The 15969-nt window shown below is 37.1% G+C and overlaps 1 protein-coding gene across 1 annotated transcript in view; it reads left to right on the plus strand.

Moving 5' to 3' along the window:
- Window positions 1-15969, plus strand: part of PRKAR2A (protein kinase cAMP-dependent type II regulatory subunit alpha) — an 84115-nt gene that overhangs the window by 51476 nt on the left and 16670 nt on the right. Inside the window, exons 3-6 of the mRNA XM_007168901.2 lie at window positions 710-762; window positions 3240-3323; window positions 7761-7867; window positions 11778-11931. Of these exons, the coding sequence (XP_007168963.2) occupies window positions 710-762; window positions 3240-3323; window positions 7761-7867; window positions 11778-11931 (398 nt within the window). The remainder of the gene's footprint in view (window positions 1-709; window positions 763-3239; window positions 3324-7760; window positions 7868-11777; window positions 11932-15969) is intronic.

The following is a 15969-nucleotide window of genomic DNA, read 5'->3' on the forward strand; positions in this document are numbered from 1 at the left end:
TTTATTAGCCTATGGGGATCTTCCTCATTCTTTCTTATAGCTGTATGATTCAAATGGGTACTTATATCATTTATGATATTCTGCTATTATAAACAATTGTTCAGTTAATATTTTTTAAATCTTTGCTTTACGACAAAGACATGTCCTGTGGCCCGCTGGTGCAAACACAGGTTACCTGCAAAGAAAATCAAGTTGGTTTTAGATTTATATAATATTGTACCTAGAACAGAACCTGACACATAGTATTTACTTTGTTTAAAATTTTTACTTTTAAGTCATTCATGTACATAATGATATTGAGATATTTTATTGTAATTGACTCTTTTTGTAATTACTCCAATTCCATATCCATATGTTTATATTGCATATACTGTACTTTTTGGTTTTCCGTCCCTGCTTCGTAGCTCAGCAGAGACAGCACTTCCTTGCTTGTCCTTGCTGCTACCATAGAATTTAGTAGATAATATTTTTTATCATCTCTCTCCTGTTTGGACTACCAATCCCTAGAGAGCTGGCTTTTCATCACTAACAAAATGCCTGGCATTACTAGGTACTTAATATATTTGTTAATTGAAGGAAGGGATTACAAAAATCATTATAGCTTTAGAAAACAGTGAGTAAAAGAAAATTGTGTCCATTTCCTATTTTCTAGTAAAACACACATCTGTTTTATTTATTTTTCTCATTATTTTTTTCTCTCCAAATTTAGTCTGTGCTGAGACCTATAACCCTGATGAGGAAGAGGAGGATACTGATCCAAGGGTAAGAACTGCAGCAAAGGTATTAGGTAGAATAATTTTAGTCCCCACTCACTCCCCTCCTCCTCTACATACCAAATCTAATCATGCTGACATTTAAAATAAATACAAATTAAAATCTCAGCAAGATGCCATCTTTTATCTAACAGATTGACAGTTATTAAGAAGAATGAAAGCAAGATTGGTTGAGGATATGGTAAGAAGGGATGCCTAGCTGTAGCTGTCAGAGCTTTATACTTAGTCAAGCCAACTGACTCAGCAGTTACGTGAAGGAGAATTCATCCCTAACAGTTGGGTCCTTTCTAAGGAGATTATTGCAGTATTGTAAAATTGAAAAATGGAAGCAACATAAATGAACCAAAATAGGGATGCCAGGGGCTAAATTATGGTACATTCAAGTCAAGAGAATCTGCAGCAATTGGAAATGATGGTACAGGACTGGGCTTAATGACATGGGATGATGTATATTTGAAGTACATTTTATAGAGCATTTTATAAAATAAAAAATAATTTAAAAATACCTATCCGTCTGTCTACCTATTTACTTATTTACTTGTTTGTGCAAAGATTTATACCTGGAAGGATATATCCCAGATATTAACAGTAGTTGTTGTAGGACTATGGTTGATTTTTGGGTGCTTTTTTTAAAAACTCAGGTTTTTAAATTTTTGTACAATTAACAAATTACTTTTATAAAAGCAAATTTGAACCATCTTTTTTAAAAGATTGATGTTATAAGGGAAACTTTAATGATCTTTCAAGTGTGCCTTAAAATGAGTAGACTATGAAAGCTTTCTGAAGTATTCTAATAATAAAATGCTACCATTGTGTGAATATAATAAACATGTAGGTTTTAAAATTTTTTATTTTAGATATTGTAAAATTTTGATGACTTTAAAAAGTTAAAGCTTTTTTTACTAACTTTTTAATATCACATATTTAAATTACTTAACACTTTTGACATCTGTTATTTCTGGTCAATTTAAGCAATGTACTTTTTTTAGGGTGAAGACAATACTTAGGAAGGAGCTTGATGGGTCTCTCAATTATAACAGCTATACTAGGCAATAATTATTTTTTTTAGTTCAATAAACATTTATTAAATATCTGTAGTATTAGTAATAGGAGTAATAGTTTTTGAGCACCTACTAAATGCCAGGTTCTGTTTTAAACACTGCCTATATTAGCTCATTTAATCCTTATGACAATTCTAATTTTGTAGATATCACTAATATTACTAGTAATACTAAGCTGTTGAGGTTTGAACTCTAGCTTGTATAGCGGTTGTTTACTTGCCATCTCCACTTACATTTTAATAGACAACTCATACTGAGCTCCTGACTATTTCCATTTAGACATTCTTTTTCACCCACAGTCTTCCCCAGCTCACTTCCTGGCAGCTCCAAACTTCCTGTTGCTCAGGTCCAAAATTTTAAGGTCACCCTCAGCTCCTCTCATTTTTTCATACCCACATTCAATTTTTCAGCAAATCTGATAGGCTCAGTCTTCAAAACATATTTAAAATTCCAGTACTTCTCAACACCTTCATGGCTACCACCTTGGTCCTATCCACCACCATTTAGCACTAGGATAATCACAGTAGCTTTCTGGCTTTCACTGTTGCCTCCCTCAAGGCGGTTCTTCACTCAGGAGCCAGCATGAGCCTTTAAAAACATTAGATCTCTTTCCTTCCTCTGTCAGAACCCTCAGATTGCCCCCATGTCACTAGAGAAAAGTTCCAGATCTGTGATCTACAATGCCCTCCACCTAACCCCCAAACCTGGTCTCTTCCTGATCTTTTCCCCTCGCTCTGCATCAGTCACACCTGTCTCCTGGTTTTTCTCAGACATGCTATTAACCAACCATAAGACCTTGTTTTCACTTGCTGTTCCTTCTGCTTGAGGTGCTCTTCTTAGAGATATCCACATTACTCACTCCCTCAGGTTGTCCTCGGTTCCTTGGGATCTTTACAAATGTCACCTTCTCAGGCCTCATCTGGACGCACACACGCACATGCACACTCATACATGCACCCTTCCCTACCTTATTTTCTCCTTAGCCTTGTCACTCTAACATACTTTATGTATTTATTGAATGTGAAAGCAGGTGTTTTTGTCTTGTGTTCACTGCTATGTCCCCAGAGCTGAGACGGTGCCTGGCACCTAGTCGATGCTTAATATTTGTTGAATGAATGATATGTGACCTTCTGCTTTTCGGTTGGGGACTCTGAGGCTCCCAGTGGATAGCTGACTTGCTGCCAGCCACACAGCCAGTGGGTGGTCCAGGGTGGGTACTCTTCACCCCTATCATATTTCCTGTACATGATCAGGGTACTGCTTGGTATTTGTATAGAGTTAAAATTATAGTAAACATGCTCTTAATTTTTCCCATTTTTCGGAGAAAGAAATAGACCAATTTGTAAGTTAAGTAATATTTTAAAATAGAATAAAAAATTTTCCCTTGTTTTATTTGGATTGGCAGGTGATTCATCCTAAAACTGATCAACAGAGGTGCAGACTTCAGGAAGCTTGCAAAGATATTCTTCTTTTCAAAAATCTTGATCAGGTAACATTGATTTTTAAAATATTTTTGGCTTTTGGCTTTTGTCCTATTCATCATTTAAACAGTTTTTAGCATCTTAGCCACAGCCATATGAGGCATTAAAACCTTAGCTTCTTCTTACTTGCAAATGTTTGCATTGTGTTGAGCACTGTAATCCATAATGAGCTTTTCAGATGACTTTTAGTATTTCTCTGAACTGCTTTGGTACTCCTCCAAGGCAATACCATTTGAGGACCATGCAGTTGGGTCATATTAAAAGGAAATGCTCAGGTTTGCATGACCCTGGCTTAGTTTGGAGGGTCTTTATTTATGCTGCAGAGTAATTTCTCCAAAGATGCCAGTGTGGCGTCCTCTCTGCCGGTAGCCGTTAACCCACTGGAAGTGTGTGACTGCTTCTCACTCCTTTGGTGTAAGGCACCTCTTATGATTATTTCTCAGTGAAGACCTCAGGCATGGGGCACACACAGAGTGGTGTGTGTCTTTAGGGCCCCAGCACAGGATCTGTGCCTGTGCCTGTCTTCCCTCTCTTGGTGGAGATGGAAAACAGGGCTACCTCCTGAGGACAGAGATGCTTCACATTTCCTGTTCCTTCTGTACTTTGACGGCCACATGCTGAAGCCACATGAATGGCTGAGGTGCTGGGCCTGCTGGGGAATCCCAGAATGTGCAGAGACAGGAAGGATGGGAAATGGAATTCTCCTACTACCCAGCTCCTGCAAGTATGTCTTCTGAAGATACCCCCACAGCCTTCTGGGAATCTGGCTGGTCAAACATGAGTTCATGTTGTATCAATCAAGGGAATCAACTATCCCTGGTGTCTGTAAACCAGACTGTTTGGTAGCTGCGTGGTTATAGGAATAGCGAGAACTTTAATCAGAATTTTATTAGTCTGAGATTGAATAAAACAAGGACCATGAGTTCAAGGAAAGGCTGGTTGTAAGAAATAATAGTCTGTGTCAGCTGTTTTCCCTGGAAGACCCATCTGTATCAATGGAAAGGGGACTTACTTCTTTATCTACTGTGAATGAAACCCCTTGTAAATTTTATACTAGCAGATGTTCTAAAGAAGTTGCTGTGTCAGTCTAGTATTCAGATTTTTCTTAGTGCTGGAGAACATCATTTTACCATTTCAGTCTTGAAAAATGATAACTGAATTTTCAGATTTAATTATATTTTTCTAACATTTTATCATGAAAATATTCAGATACAATAAAGTGGAAAGGATTTTAGAGAACATGTATTTATCCACTGCCTTGATTCTAACATTAACATTTTACTATGCTTGTCACATGATATACTGTCTACCCTCAACCAAGGGGTTGGCAAACTTTTGCTTAAAGAACCAGATATTAAATATTTCTGTCACAACTACTCAACTTCATTATTGTAGCAGGAAAGCAACCATAGACAATGCATAAATGAAAGGATATGGCTGTGTTCCAATAAAACATTATTTACAAAAACAGTCAGCTGTTTGCTGGCCCCTGCATTAACCCATCTTATTTTTTAGGATAATTTCAGAGTAAATTGGAGATCTCAGTATATTTCCCTTAAATACTTTAGCATGCATATCATGAACTATGGTTCAATATTTGTTTATAGCTTTTTAATGTAAAGTTTGCATATAATGAAATGCATGCATGAATTTTAAGTGTACTTAGGTTTGACAAAAGCATACACTTAGGTAATCCAAACCCCTATCAAGATGTAGAATATTGCCACCACCCCAAAAAGTTTCCTTATGCCCCTTCATGATCAATTCTTGTTCACCTCCCCCCAGAGGCAACTTCTATTTTGATTTGTTCTACCATAAATTAATTTTGCCTTCTAGAATTTCATATAAGTGGAATCATACAATATATACTCTGTTGTGAGAGATTCCTTTCACTCAGCACAATATTTTTGAGATTGTTTCTTATTGTTCAACATTCCATTTTCTTTTTTCACTTTTTGTTTTGAACTAGTTTTAGACTTATAAAGAAGTTGTAAAAATAGTAGAGTTCCCATATACCCCTCATCCAGCTTCCGCCAATGTTAGCATCTTACATAACCATAGTACAATTATCAAAACCAGGAAAATGACATTGTTACAATACCATTAGTTAAACTAAAAACCTTGTTCAAATTTCATTAGTTTTCTCACTAATTTTTTTTTCCTAGTTAATAATCCAGTCCAGAAACCCACATTGCACTTAGCTGTTATTTCTCCTTAGTCTCCTCCAATTTGCGATAGTTTGCAGTCCTTTCTAGTATTTCATGATCCTGACACTTTGAAGAGTACTGGTTAATTACGTTATAGAATATACCTCAATTTGAATTTGTCTGATGTTTCCTCATGATTGAAATGTGGTTATATATCTTTGGCCAGACTACACAGAAATTCTATTGTGTCCTTCTCAGAGCATCATATCAAGGGATCCATGATGTCAGTGTGTCATTGTTTTGGTGATGTTCGTTCATTCCCTTTTATTGCTGAGAAGTATTCCATTATATGAAAATACCAGTTTGTTTATCCATTCTTCTGACAATGGATACCTGGTCTATTTCTTGCTTTTAGCTCTTATAAATAATGCTCTGGACATTTTATACAAGTCTTTTTGTGAACTTTTTTTTTCATTTCTCTTCAGTAAAATACCTGAGGGCAAAATTGCTGAGTCATAGGGTAGGTATATGTTTGATATTGTAAAAATCTACCAGATGTTTTTCAAAGTGGTTATACCATTTTGCATTCCTTCCAACAATACATGACATTTCCAATTGTTCTGTATCCTTAACCAACATTTGATATTATCTGTCTTTTCAAATTTTAGCCATTCCAGTGAGTATATTTGTTTCCATTTTTTAAAAATTTACTTCCCAAACCTTTGTTTTTAAATTTTCAAATTTACAGAAAAGTCAAAGAATAGTACCATGAACATTCTTATATTCTTGACCTAGATTGACCAGTTGTTAACATTTTGCCACATTTACACTGTTTCTTGTGTGTATATGTAGGCACATATATAAGTATGTATGAACTGCTTTTAAGATTTTCCCTGTAAAGTTTTCTTTGGCTTTTTTGTTTTGTTTTCCAGTCCTGAGTCACATGTTGCTTTTGGTTGTCATGGTATGATTTTAGTCCCCTGTAACCCAGATTGCTTCCCCCATGCCTTATTCTGTATCTCATGACACTGATGTTTCTGAAGAGTCCAGGCCAGAAAAAGAAGAGTTACTCAAAACATGAGGCTGCCAATGGACAGCCCACAGGCCAGATACAGCCAGGTATAGATGTGTGTGTTTGGTCTGTATTGTATGTGAAAACTTTAATTTGTTACTTGTATTTAAACATGAGATTTCGGGCAACACTGAGCTCACATTCCACATTAACGTGGATGACACATGAGTAGCAAGCCTTCCTTTTTAGTATTTGTCAGCTTATACAGTATTCAACACCCCTGGAACTATGGAACTAAAGAGGTGCTTTTTGGTGATACGTTATTTTAGCTAGCACAGTCACACTGACAGAACACTAAATCACATGGAATTATGCAGCAATAAAATTATTTCCTTGTCAGATCTTCAATCCACATTCCTCCAAAGGCAAAGTCTTTCTCTGAGTTGAAACTGGTATTTAGTGCTCCGTAACAGTAACTGATTTCCCTGACAGAGGGATGCTGGCCCTAGACTGAGACCACAATTTTGTTAGAATTTAATAGCATTGTTTTGTTTTCATTATACTTACTGGTACAGTTACCTTCTGGTTATGGCAGGTAATATTGGTAAGTAAGTAATTGTATGTGTTGTGTATAAATGATTGTAGCAGTATTACATGTCTGGTAATAGATCCCGTTTATTGAGTACCTGTTATGTGACATATACTTTCCTTAGATTTTTCTCCTTTAGTCATAAAAGTTGATGAGCTAGAAACTATTTATTAAACCCTTTTTTGCATATGAAGAAACTGAGTCTCAGAGAGGTAAAGTGATGTGCTTGGCTAGTAGTTGTAGTTGTTGTGCTGTTCCATGAGATAACCTCTGAGGCCATCTCAGCCTTTTAGCCTTGATGAGCCTGTTAATATCAACACCTGGAGTAAGGTGGCATCACATGGCTTTACACCTGACATAGTAGAGCCATCAAGGCAGGTGACAGTCTTGTGGGTGTGGCTGGGAGAATAGGCACCATGATTTAGATACCTGTTTTTGCGTACATTATAGAATGTTTTTTCAAAACAACGCTGCCTCAGAAAACTTGGCAACTGTGCTGTATATGTGGAGATGCAAAGCTGAATGGCCACAGGAAAGCATTTGTTTCAGACAGCCCTTAGGTTTCTGCTTGAATGTGGGGAATAGTCTGATGTGGGGACTTCTACCATCTACCATGTAGTCACCAACTAGGATAAGCATAGTTTTTTTTCCCCCACAAATGTAAAAGCCATCTTTTCTCCTTGTGTGTTCCCTGCAGGAACAGCTTTCTCAAGTCCTCGATGCCATGTTTGAAAGGACAGTCAAAGTTGATGAGCATGTCATTGACCAAGGAGATGATGGGGACAACTTTTATGTCATTGAACGGTAGGAGATGGAGTTTTGCAATTGCACGGCTATACTTAATAAGATTCATGATTCAGGGCAAGTGCTTTACCCTATGCTTTGTTCAGCCCAGACAGGACTTAGGGCCACGTGAACAAGCTTCTCAAAGCTTGCCCCTCTCTGTCCACAGCCTGCCTTTCTCTATCTACTGCTGCCCTGAGTCCTCAGTACAACCCATACTTGGGTTGCCACTACTACAATTAGGTGAAATGTGCAAGCTATGCTTTATAAACATGTTATTTGCAAGTGTTCAAGTGAATTGATTTTCTAAAGAATAACCGTAACACTTTATTGTCATCTGGATCATTCAGTCCTAGCCTCATTTTACACATGAGTATACTGCCTCAACCTCCATACCTCTGGCCCCTTCTGGCTCTGTTCCAGGTATAAATCATGTTGGGAGACATGAAATATGTGGGTTTGACCTGCTCGCCCTGGTGTGTCCTAACCTCTTGAGCTATTAGTATCACCTGGAGGACTCCTTCTGACCCCTCCTCAGTCCTGAAAGGAACACCCTCACCAGAGTTTAAGATCAATAAGATGTTGCTTCACCTAATATCTTCCATTAATTATTTTTCATTTTTTCTTTTGAAGTAATTTCAGAGTTATAGAAACGTTACACAAATAGTACAAAAAAATTCTTATAAACCTAGGTTCCCCAGATTAATGTTTTACCACATTAGCTTTATTGTTTGAAAGTAAGTTGCAGGTATAAGCCCTTTTACCTCTGAATACGTCAGTGTATATTTCCTAAAAATAGAATATTCTCTTACATAAGCAGAGATCAATTGTAAAAATCAGATATTAACATTTTATACAGTACTCTCATCTACTCTGCAGACCTTATTCATTTTTTTCCAGTTGCTTTCCTGATTTTTAAGATTTTTAAGGGTCTTTTCATTTCAATCAAGTAGCTAGCTGTACTAGATTCAGCTGGTACCCTGTCTCGTCGAGCCTTTTGCTCGTTCAGGAAAATGTTCAAGAATGTACTATTTGGACTTCCCTGGTGGCGCAGTGGTTAAGAATCCGCCTGCAAATGCAGGGGACACAGGTTCGAGCCCTGGTCCAGGAAGATCCCACATGCTGCAGAGCACCTAAGCCCGACTTAGCACCACAACTACTGAGCTTGCGCTCTAGAGCCCACAAGCCACAACTACTGAGCCCGCGCACCACAACTACTGAAGCCCGCGTGCCTAGAGCCTGTGCTCTCCAACAAGAGAAGCCACTGCAATGAGAAGCCTGCGCACCGCAACAAAGAGTAGCCCCCGTTCGCCGCAACTAGAGAAAGCCCGCACGCAGCAAAGAAGACCCAACGCAGCCAAAAATAAATAAGTAATTAATTAATTTAAAAAATAAATAAACGTTAAAAAAAAAAAAAGAACGTACTCCTTGGGTAACATTTTGGCCCTTGATACTGCGACAGATGATTACAGTTAGGGTTAGGAAAGAAATGTTTTATTTAAAGAGTAAAGATGATACAAATAATGTCTTCTTAAAGACTGTTTTATCTGTTATGCTCATGCTTCCTTCATAGAATTCTGTAAGTAGTGACAGAATAATTTTTTTAAGTTATATCACCACTTCCAACAGCCACCTTTCCCCCTTGCTCTGCCGTGTGCTCCCTCACCAAGACAGATCTCCCAGTAGGTACCTGCAGTCTGGGAAATAAGCATTTACCTGCACATATCCATGGCTTATAGGTTGAAATACCTGTCTACAAAGGGAATGATTTGTTACTACACATGTAAATGAGAGGAATTATCTTTTGTGTGCAGTGAAAGTGGTTGTTAATAAATTATTAAAAAGATATTGTTCCTGACCTCAAAAAACTCATTTTCTAGTTGGAGAGACTAGAAGTAGGTAACTATTACATAGTTAAATAGATAATTATTACATAATTTGATGGTAACAACAGTGAGAAAAATATGTCCCATTATTTGGAAGAGGACCGAAGTGAGAGAGGTTAGGAAAGACTCTCTTTTGTGGCTTCCTGAAATTATTTGTGTTGTTCCCAAAATTAAGTTGCTAGTGTCTCCTGGAAGAGAGACTAAAAACACGTAAGTGAATTTACCCTGAGTTCCATGTATTCCACTCGTGTCCTTGTTACTTTTGCTTTGTCCACCAGGTCAAATACAGGTTAGCTTACCTATTCAGTGGTAAGCTACCTTGAGAGCAGGGTTGGTACTGTGTACCTGATATTTGAGTGATTGGCTTTATTCTTTGCTTCTTCTGTAACATATGATACCTAGTGATTTTTATCAGACAAGTGGAGGCTCTTTGTAGGAAACTTAGGGGAAAAACAAAACAAAACAGGAAAGTAATTTAGCCCTAATTTCATCCCCAGAGTATATTCTTCTTTTCTTTTTTTTTTTTTTCCTATGCTTTACTCTTAGGTCAGATCCATTACCCCAAATTTGGTTCAGATATTGAGACTGATCATACCACACACACAGCTAAGAGGGTATGAAAAGATTTATCATTCACATAATGAGGCTTTTAAGGGAGAACAGGCCAGGTTTCCAAGAGGTCCAAAAATGATTTAAGACAGCAGGGAGGGGTGACTGGCTTGGCGTTTCACGGTGGTTAGAGGGTGGGGCTGAGGTCAGAGTACTCTTATATATGGGCAGGCTCTAGTTTTGTTTGAATATCCCATCAGTGCCAAATAAGGGAGCACCCAGGTTTTCTTCTCAGCTTTCCCAGATGTGAGACAGAAGAGGAAGAAGGATTGGGAGTGGTCAGGCTTGAAAGCTGTTAACAGACATGTAAAATGTAGTCAACTCTTTATTACATTTATATGTATACTTTTTATGTTGGGCCATATACATTGACTTGATTTTTAAAATCTATTTGAAGTAGTTTGCCATGGAATACAATATTATTCTATGTCATGATTTATATTGACTGCATAATATGAATATAGACATATACTTGACCTATCCCCTATTGTTAGCAGATTAAATTGTGGTTTTTGCTCTTATAAATATTACCTGGTGAGCATCCCTGCAGTTAAATATTTTCCAATATCTCTGATTATCTCCTTCAGAGTGCCTAGAAATGGAATTGCTATGTCAAAGGGTCTCTTTAAGGAATTTGTTATGTTGTTAATTGTCTTTCAGAAACTTTAAAACATTTACATTTGCTTCAGTGGTGTATTGAGAGTGCCTGTTTCTCCAAATGTTTGTCCATTCTGAATATTTTTCTTTAGCAATCATTAACAATCAATAGATAGAGAATTGCATCATTTTTTTTCTTTATTTTAATCAGTTCTACATCCTAGTTTTCAACAGACTACAAAAGAAAACCCATACAATCATTTCAATACCTGCAGGAAAAGCATTTGACAAAATTCAACACCTTTCCATGATAAAAACTCTCAGCAAACTAGGAATAGAAGGGACTTTTCTCCAACCTGATTAAAGGCATTTATAAAAAAAAAAAAAACCCTATAGCTAACCTCATACTTAATGGTGAAAGACTGAATGTTTTCCCTTTAAGATGGAGAACCAGACAAGCATGTCTCCTCTCACCACTTTAATGCTATATTATACTGTAGGTCCTAACCAACGCAATAAAGCAAAGAAAAAAGAAGGAAACGAAAAGATGGAGTGAGGAGAGAAGGACTGACGGGAGGGAAGAAGGGCATACAGATTGGAAAGGAAGAAATAAAGCTGTCTTTGTTTGCAGATGACATGATCCTCTAGAAAATGCCGAGTTCACTCATTAAAACTAATAACTGAGTTTAGCAAAGTCACAGAATACAAAGTCAAAATGCAAAAATCTATTATATTTCTATATACTAGCAAAAATCTGTTGGAATTCCGCAATAACAACAACCTTCTATTCATGTACACCTGCCCATTATAAGTAAAATTGTTTCTTGTTCTATTTCCAGGGGAACCTATGATATTTTAGTAACAAAAGATAATCAAACCCGCTCTGTTGGTCAGTATGACAACCATGGCAGTTTTGGAGAACTAGCTCTGATGTACAACACCCCGAGAGCTGCTACCATTGTCGCCACTTCAGAAGGCTCCCTTTGGGGACTGGTGAGTTAGAGAAATGGTTCTCCTTGCATAGCATGGTATTAATTCCCCTTACTTCTTGGTCTCTGTCCTTGGGCTGTTGGTTCACACTCTATTTTATAGCCAATTATCTGAAAGACATTGTGGAAGGTTTTGTACCAATGTGTTTTTCCATTTCTCTGAAGTGATTTATCAACAAACCATTTATTCCAAATTACAGAGAAAAGACTTGGTCTTGTGACCTTGCAGTTGTGTCAGCTCTTACTACATTTTCCATTTATATTTTTATCAGGCAAGTAGAGAGAGGGGGGATAACTCTGTACAAGAGACAGCCTAGAAAAATAAGTGTCATTGAAAGCTCTGCCAACCATGTTTTCCATCTCTATCTATCCTAGGACTAACTTTTCTCTGTGTTTGGCCATCTATTTATTCATTGGTCCATGCCAATATTCAGTAGATTTAGATGACTAGAAAGGCTGATAGCCATATTCTGGGAAACAGAACTTTACTAGGATGTCTTAGGCACAGTACTGCTATGATCCTATCCTCTATTATACATGACCCACCTTGCTTCCTTCATTATCAAGCCTTCAAAATATATAATTCTCTTCCTTCTTAAACAAAACAATCATCCTCTTGTACAGATTCCAAATTTCACTTTTAAAATGTTCACATCTATGATAATTTGTTTCCATTTATCCTACAAGCAGAATTAAATATATACCTTGGAATTATCAACATATTTCCTCAAATAAAATCACATTTTAAAGGCATACTAGAACACTTTATTGTGCTATACTAATGTAGAATTAAGAATGCCCCTGAGGCAGGACAGGAATAAAGACGCAGACGTAGAGAATGGACTTGAAGACACGGGGAGGGGGAAGGGTAAGCTGGGATGAAGTGAGAGAGTGGCATGGACTTACATATACTACCAAATGTAAAATAGATAGCTAGTGGGAAGCAGCCGCATAGCACAGGGAGATCAGCTCGGTGCTTTGTGACCACCTAGAGGGGTGGGAGGGAGACGCAAGAGGGAGGAGATATGGGGATATATGTATATGTACAACTGATTCACTTTGTTATAAAGCAGAAACTAACACACCATTGTAAAGCAATTATACTCCAATAAAGATGTTAAAAAAAGAATGCCCATGAGAGAGACTTCCCTGGCGGTCCAGTGGTTAAGACTCCTCGCTTCCAGAACAGAGGACTTAGGTTCAATCCCTGGTCAGGGAACTAGGGTCCCACATGTGGTGCGGCCCACAAAAAAAAAAAAAAAAAGATTGCCCCTGAGAGATGAGAGATACATTGGCTTAAGAATACATCACACACTTGGGAAGCCAGTGCTTAAAATACTCAAGGTAGATCAATAAATAATGGGGGAAAATAAACTCAGTTTTAAAATACATTAATGCCAACTTCTGGTCCAGGCCAAGATGGAATAGCCCCATTCCTCACTAGTCTTCCCTCTTAAAACTAGAAAACTCTGGATATCTTACTACAAACAAACATAGGAGACCCTGAAAGATGGAAAGGAGAAGGTGGACTGGCTAGGAACTAGGGATTTCATGAATTAAGGAAGGACATAACAGTGAGTTTGCCAGGTTTTCTTATTAATTCCCATATATCCCAGATAGGGTGCTGGAAAAACCTACAACCCAGATCTACCAACAGGTACACATAAAAACAGCCCCAAGAAAAGTCTGCTCCCTTTAGCCAAAGGACAAGGAAAAGGACAACTTGGCAGAATAGAAAACCGTTTTTAATAATACCACCCTATTCCTGCCAAATACCAAAGGAAAAACTGCTTCTACCTCCCCACACTGTCACTGGGGCCAGCAGGAAACTGGACTTCCAACCTCATCCAGCAGCAAAGAGGCAAAATGAGGTGATGTGTGGTGTTACTAGTTGGCACTCCACTTCCCCTGCCAGACTAGTGTCAGTAGAGTCCAGAGGGGAGCTGAACATGCACTCCCACACATATGGGCACCCTATATATAGACAGGGTGACTGCCTGCAAAAAAAGAAGATGAAATTGGATACAGTTTTACAACATAATACCCAAAATGTCCAGGATACAATAGAAAATCACTTGTTAGACCAAGAACAAAGAAATTCTCAATCTGAATTAGAAAAGGCAATCAAAAGATGTCAATACCAAGATGACACAGATATTGGAATTAGCTGACAATGATTTTAAAGCAGCCATCATAAAAATCCTTCAACAAACAATTATGAACACACTAGAAACAAAGGGAAAAAAATAGAAGGTCTCAGTGGAGAAATAGAAGACAGAAAGAAGATCCAAATGGAAATTTTAGAACTGGAAAATACAGTAACCAAAATAAAAACTCACTAGATGGGCTCAATAGCAGAATGAATATAAGGGAGGAAAGAATCAGTGAACTTGAAGATAGAACAATAGAAATTACCCAGTCTGAACAACAGAAAGAAAATAGACTGAAATGAACAGAGCCTGTGGAATAATAACAAAAGATACAGTATTTGTGTCATCAGAGTCCCAGAAGGAGAGGAGAAAGAATATAGAGCTAAAAAATTATTCAAGGAAATAATAGTTGGAAAATTCCCAAATTTGGTGAAAGATAATAAACCTACAGATTCAAGAAGCTGAGTGAACTTCAAATTAGATAAACCCAAAGAAATCTATGCCAGAACACATCAGAATCAAACTTTAGAAAACTAAAGACAGGAAAAAATTTGAAAGCAACTAGAGAGAAACAACGCTTTACCTACAGAGGAAAAACAATTTGAATGACACCAGATTTCCTATCCATGAAGGCCAGAAGGAAGTAGCACAGCATTTTTCAATTGCTGAAAGAAAAGAACTGTCAACTCAGAATTCTATACCTAGTGAGAATATCCTTCAGGAATGAAGATATTCTCAGATAAAACAAAACTGAGACTTTGTCACCTGCAGAAGTGATAAAAGAAAGAAATTTGGAACATCAAGAATGGAGAAAGAATAACATCGAGTAAACATATATATAGGCATAAAAGTCTATCCTCCTCTTGAGTTTTCTAAAATAGGTTAGATGCTTGAAGCAAAATTATAACATTGTCTTACGTGGTTCTTAATGTATATAGAGGAAATATTTAAGACAATTATATTCTAAAGGGGAAGGAAAGGGGCCTAAATGGAAGTTAAACTTCTACACTTTACTCAAACTACTAAAATGTTGACACCAGTAGACCATGATAAGTTACATATATAAATATAATACATAGAGCAACCACTAAAGTAATCTGTACAAAGAGATACACTCAAATGCTCTATAAATCCATTCAGGTAACCTGCAGGAAGGCAAGAAAAGTGAAACAGAAGAACAGGAAACAGGGAAGAACAGAAAACATTGAATAAAATGGTAGACGTAAGCCCTAGTATATGAATAATTACTATAAATATAGATGATCTAAATATACCAACTGAACTTATTTACAAAGCAGAAGTAGAGTCATGAATGTAGAAAACAAACTTATGGTTACCAGGGGATAAGCAGGGGGGAGGGATAAATTGGGAGATTGAGACTGACATATACACATTATGGGAAAAGAATCTCAAAGAGTGTTTATATGTATAACTGATTCACTTTGCTGTACACCTGAAACTAACACAACATTGTAAATCAACTATACTCCAATAAAAAAACTTTTTTAAAAGCTGTTATGCCAAGTTAATTCAGTCTAACTAATTAGAGGGCAGGAAGTTCTTTAAATTATCGTATGTGCTGTCTGAGAAACACACTTGAATATAGCTACAGATTTCATTAATTGCAGTTCATTATTTTCCAGATTAGTTACTAAACTTGCATCAGAAGGTCAAAGACAGCAATTTTGTCAGCTGCCACTTCTCTCAGTGCTGTATCTTTTGCATTTCTGGAACTCAGACAGAAATTGATTACAAACAAAAATCTCCATAAAAATGAGAAACATAAGTCTTTATGAATATGTTCAAGCCAAATGATTTTGTAAAGTGTAAGAATCTTTGTTTTTAAGGACTTCCTTATAATCTTTATTTTCGGACTTCCCCGGTGGCACAGT

The sequence above is a fragment of the Balaenoptera acutorostrata genome, chromosome 10 (assembly GCF_949987535.1).
Source record: "Balaenoptera acutorostrata chromosome 10, mBalAcu1.1, whole genome shotgun sequence".
Taxonomy (NCBI): domain Eukaryota; kingdom Metazoa; phylum Chordata; class Mammalia; order Artiodactyla; family Balaenopteridae; genus Balaenoptera; species Balaenoptera acutorostrata.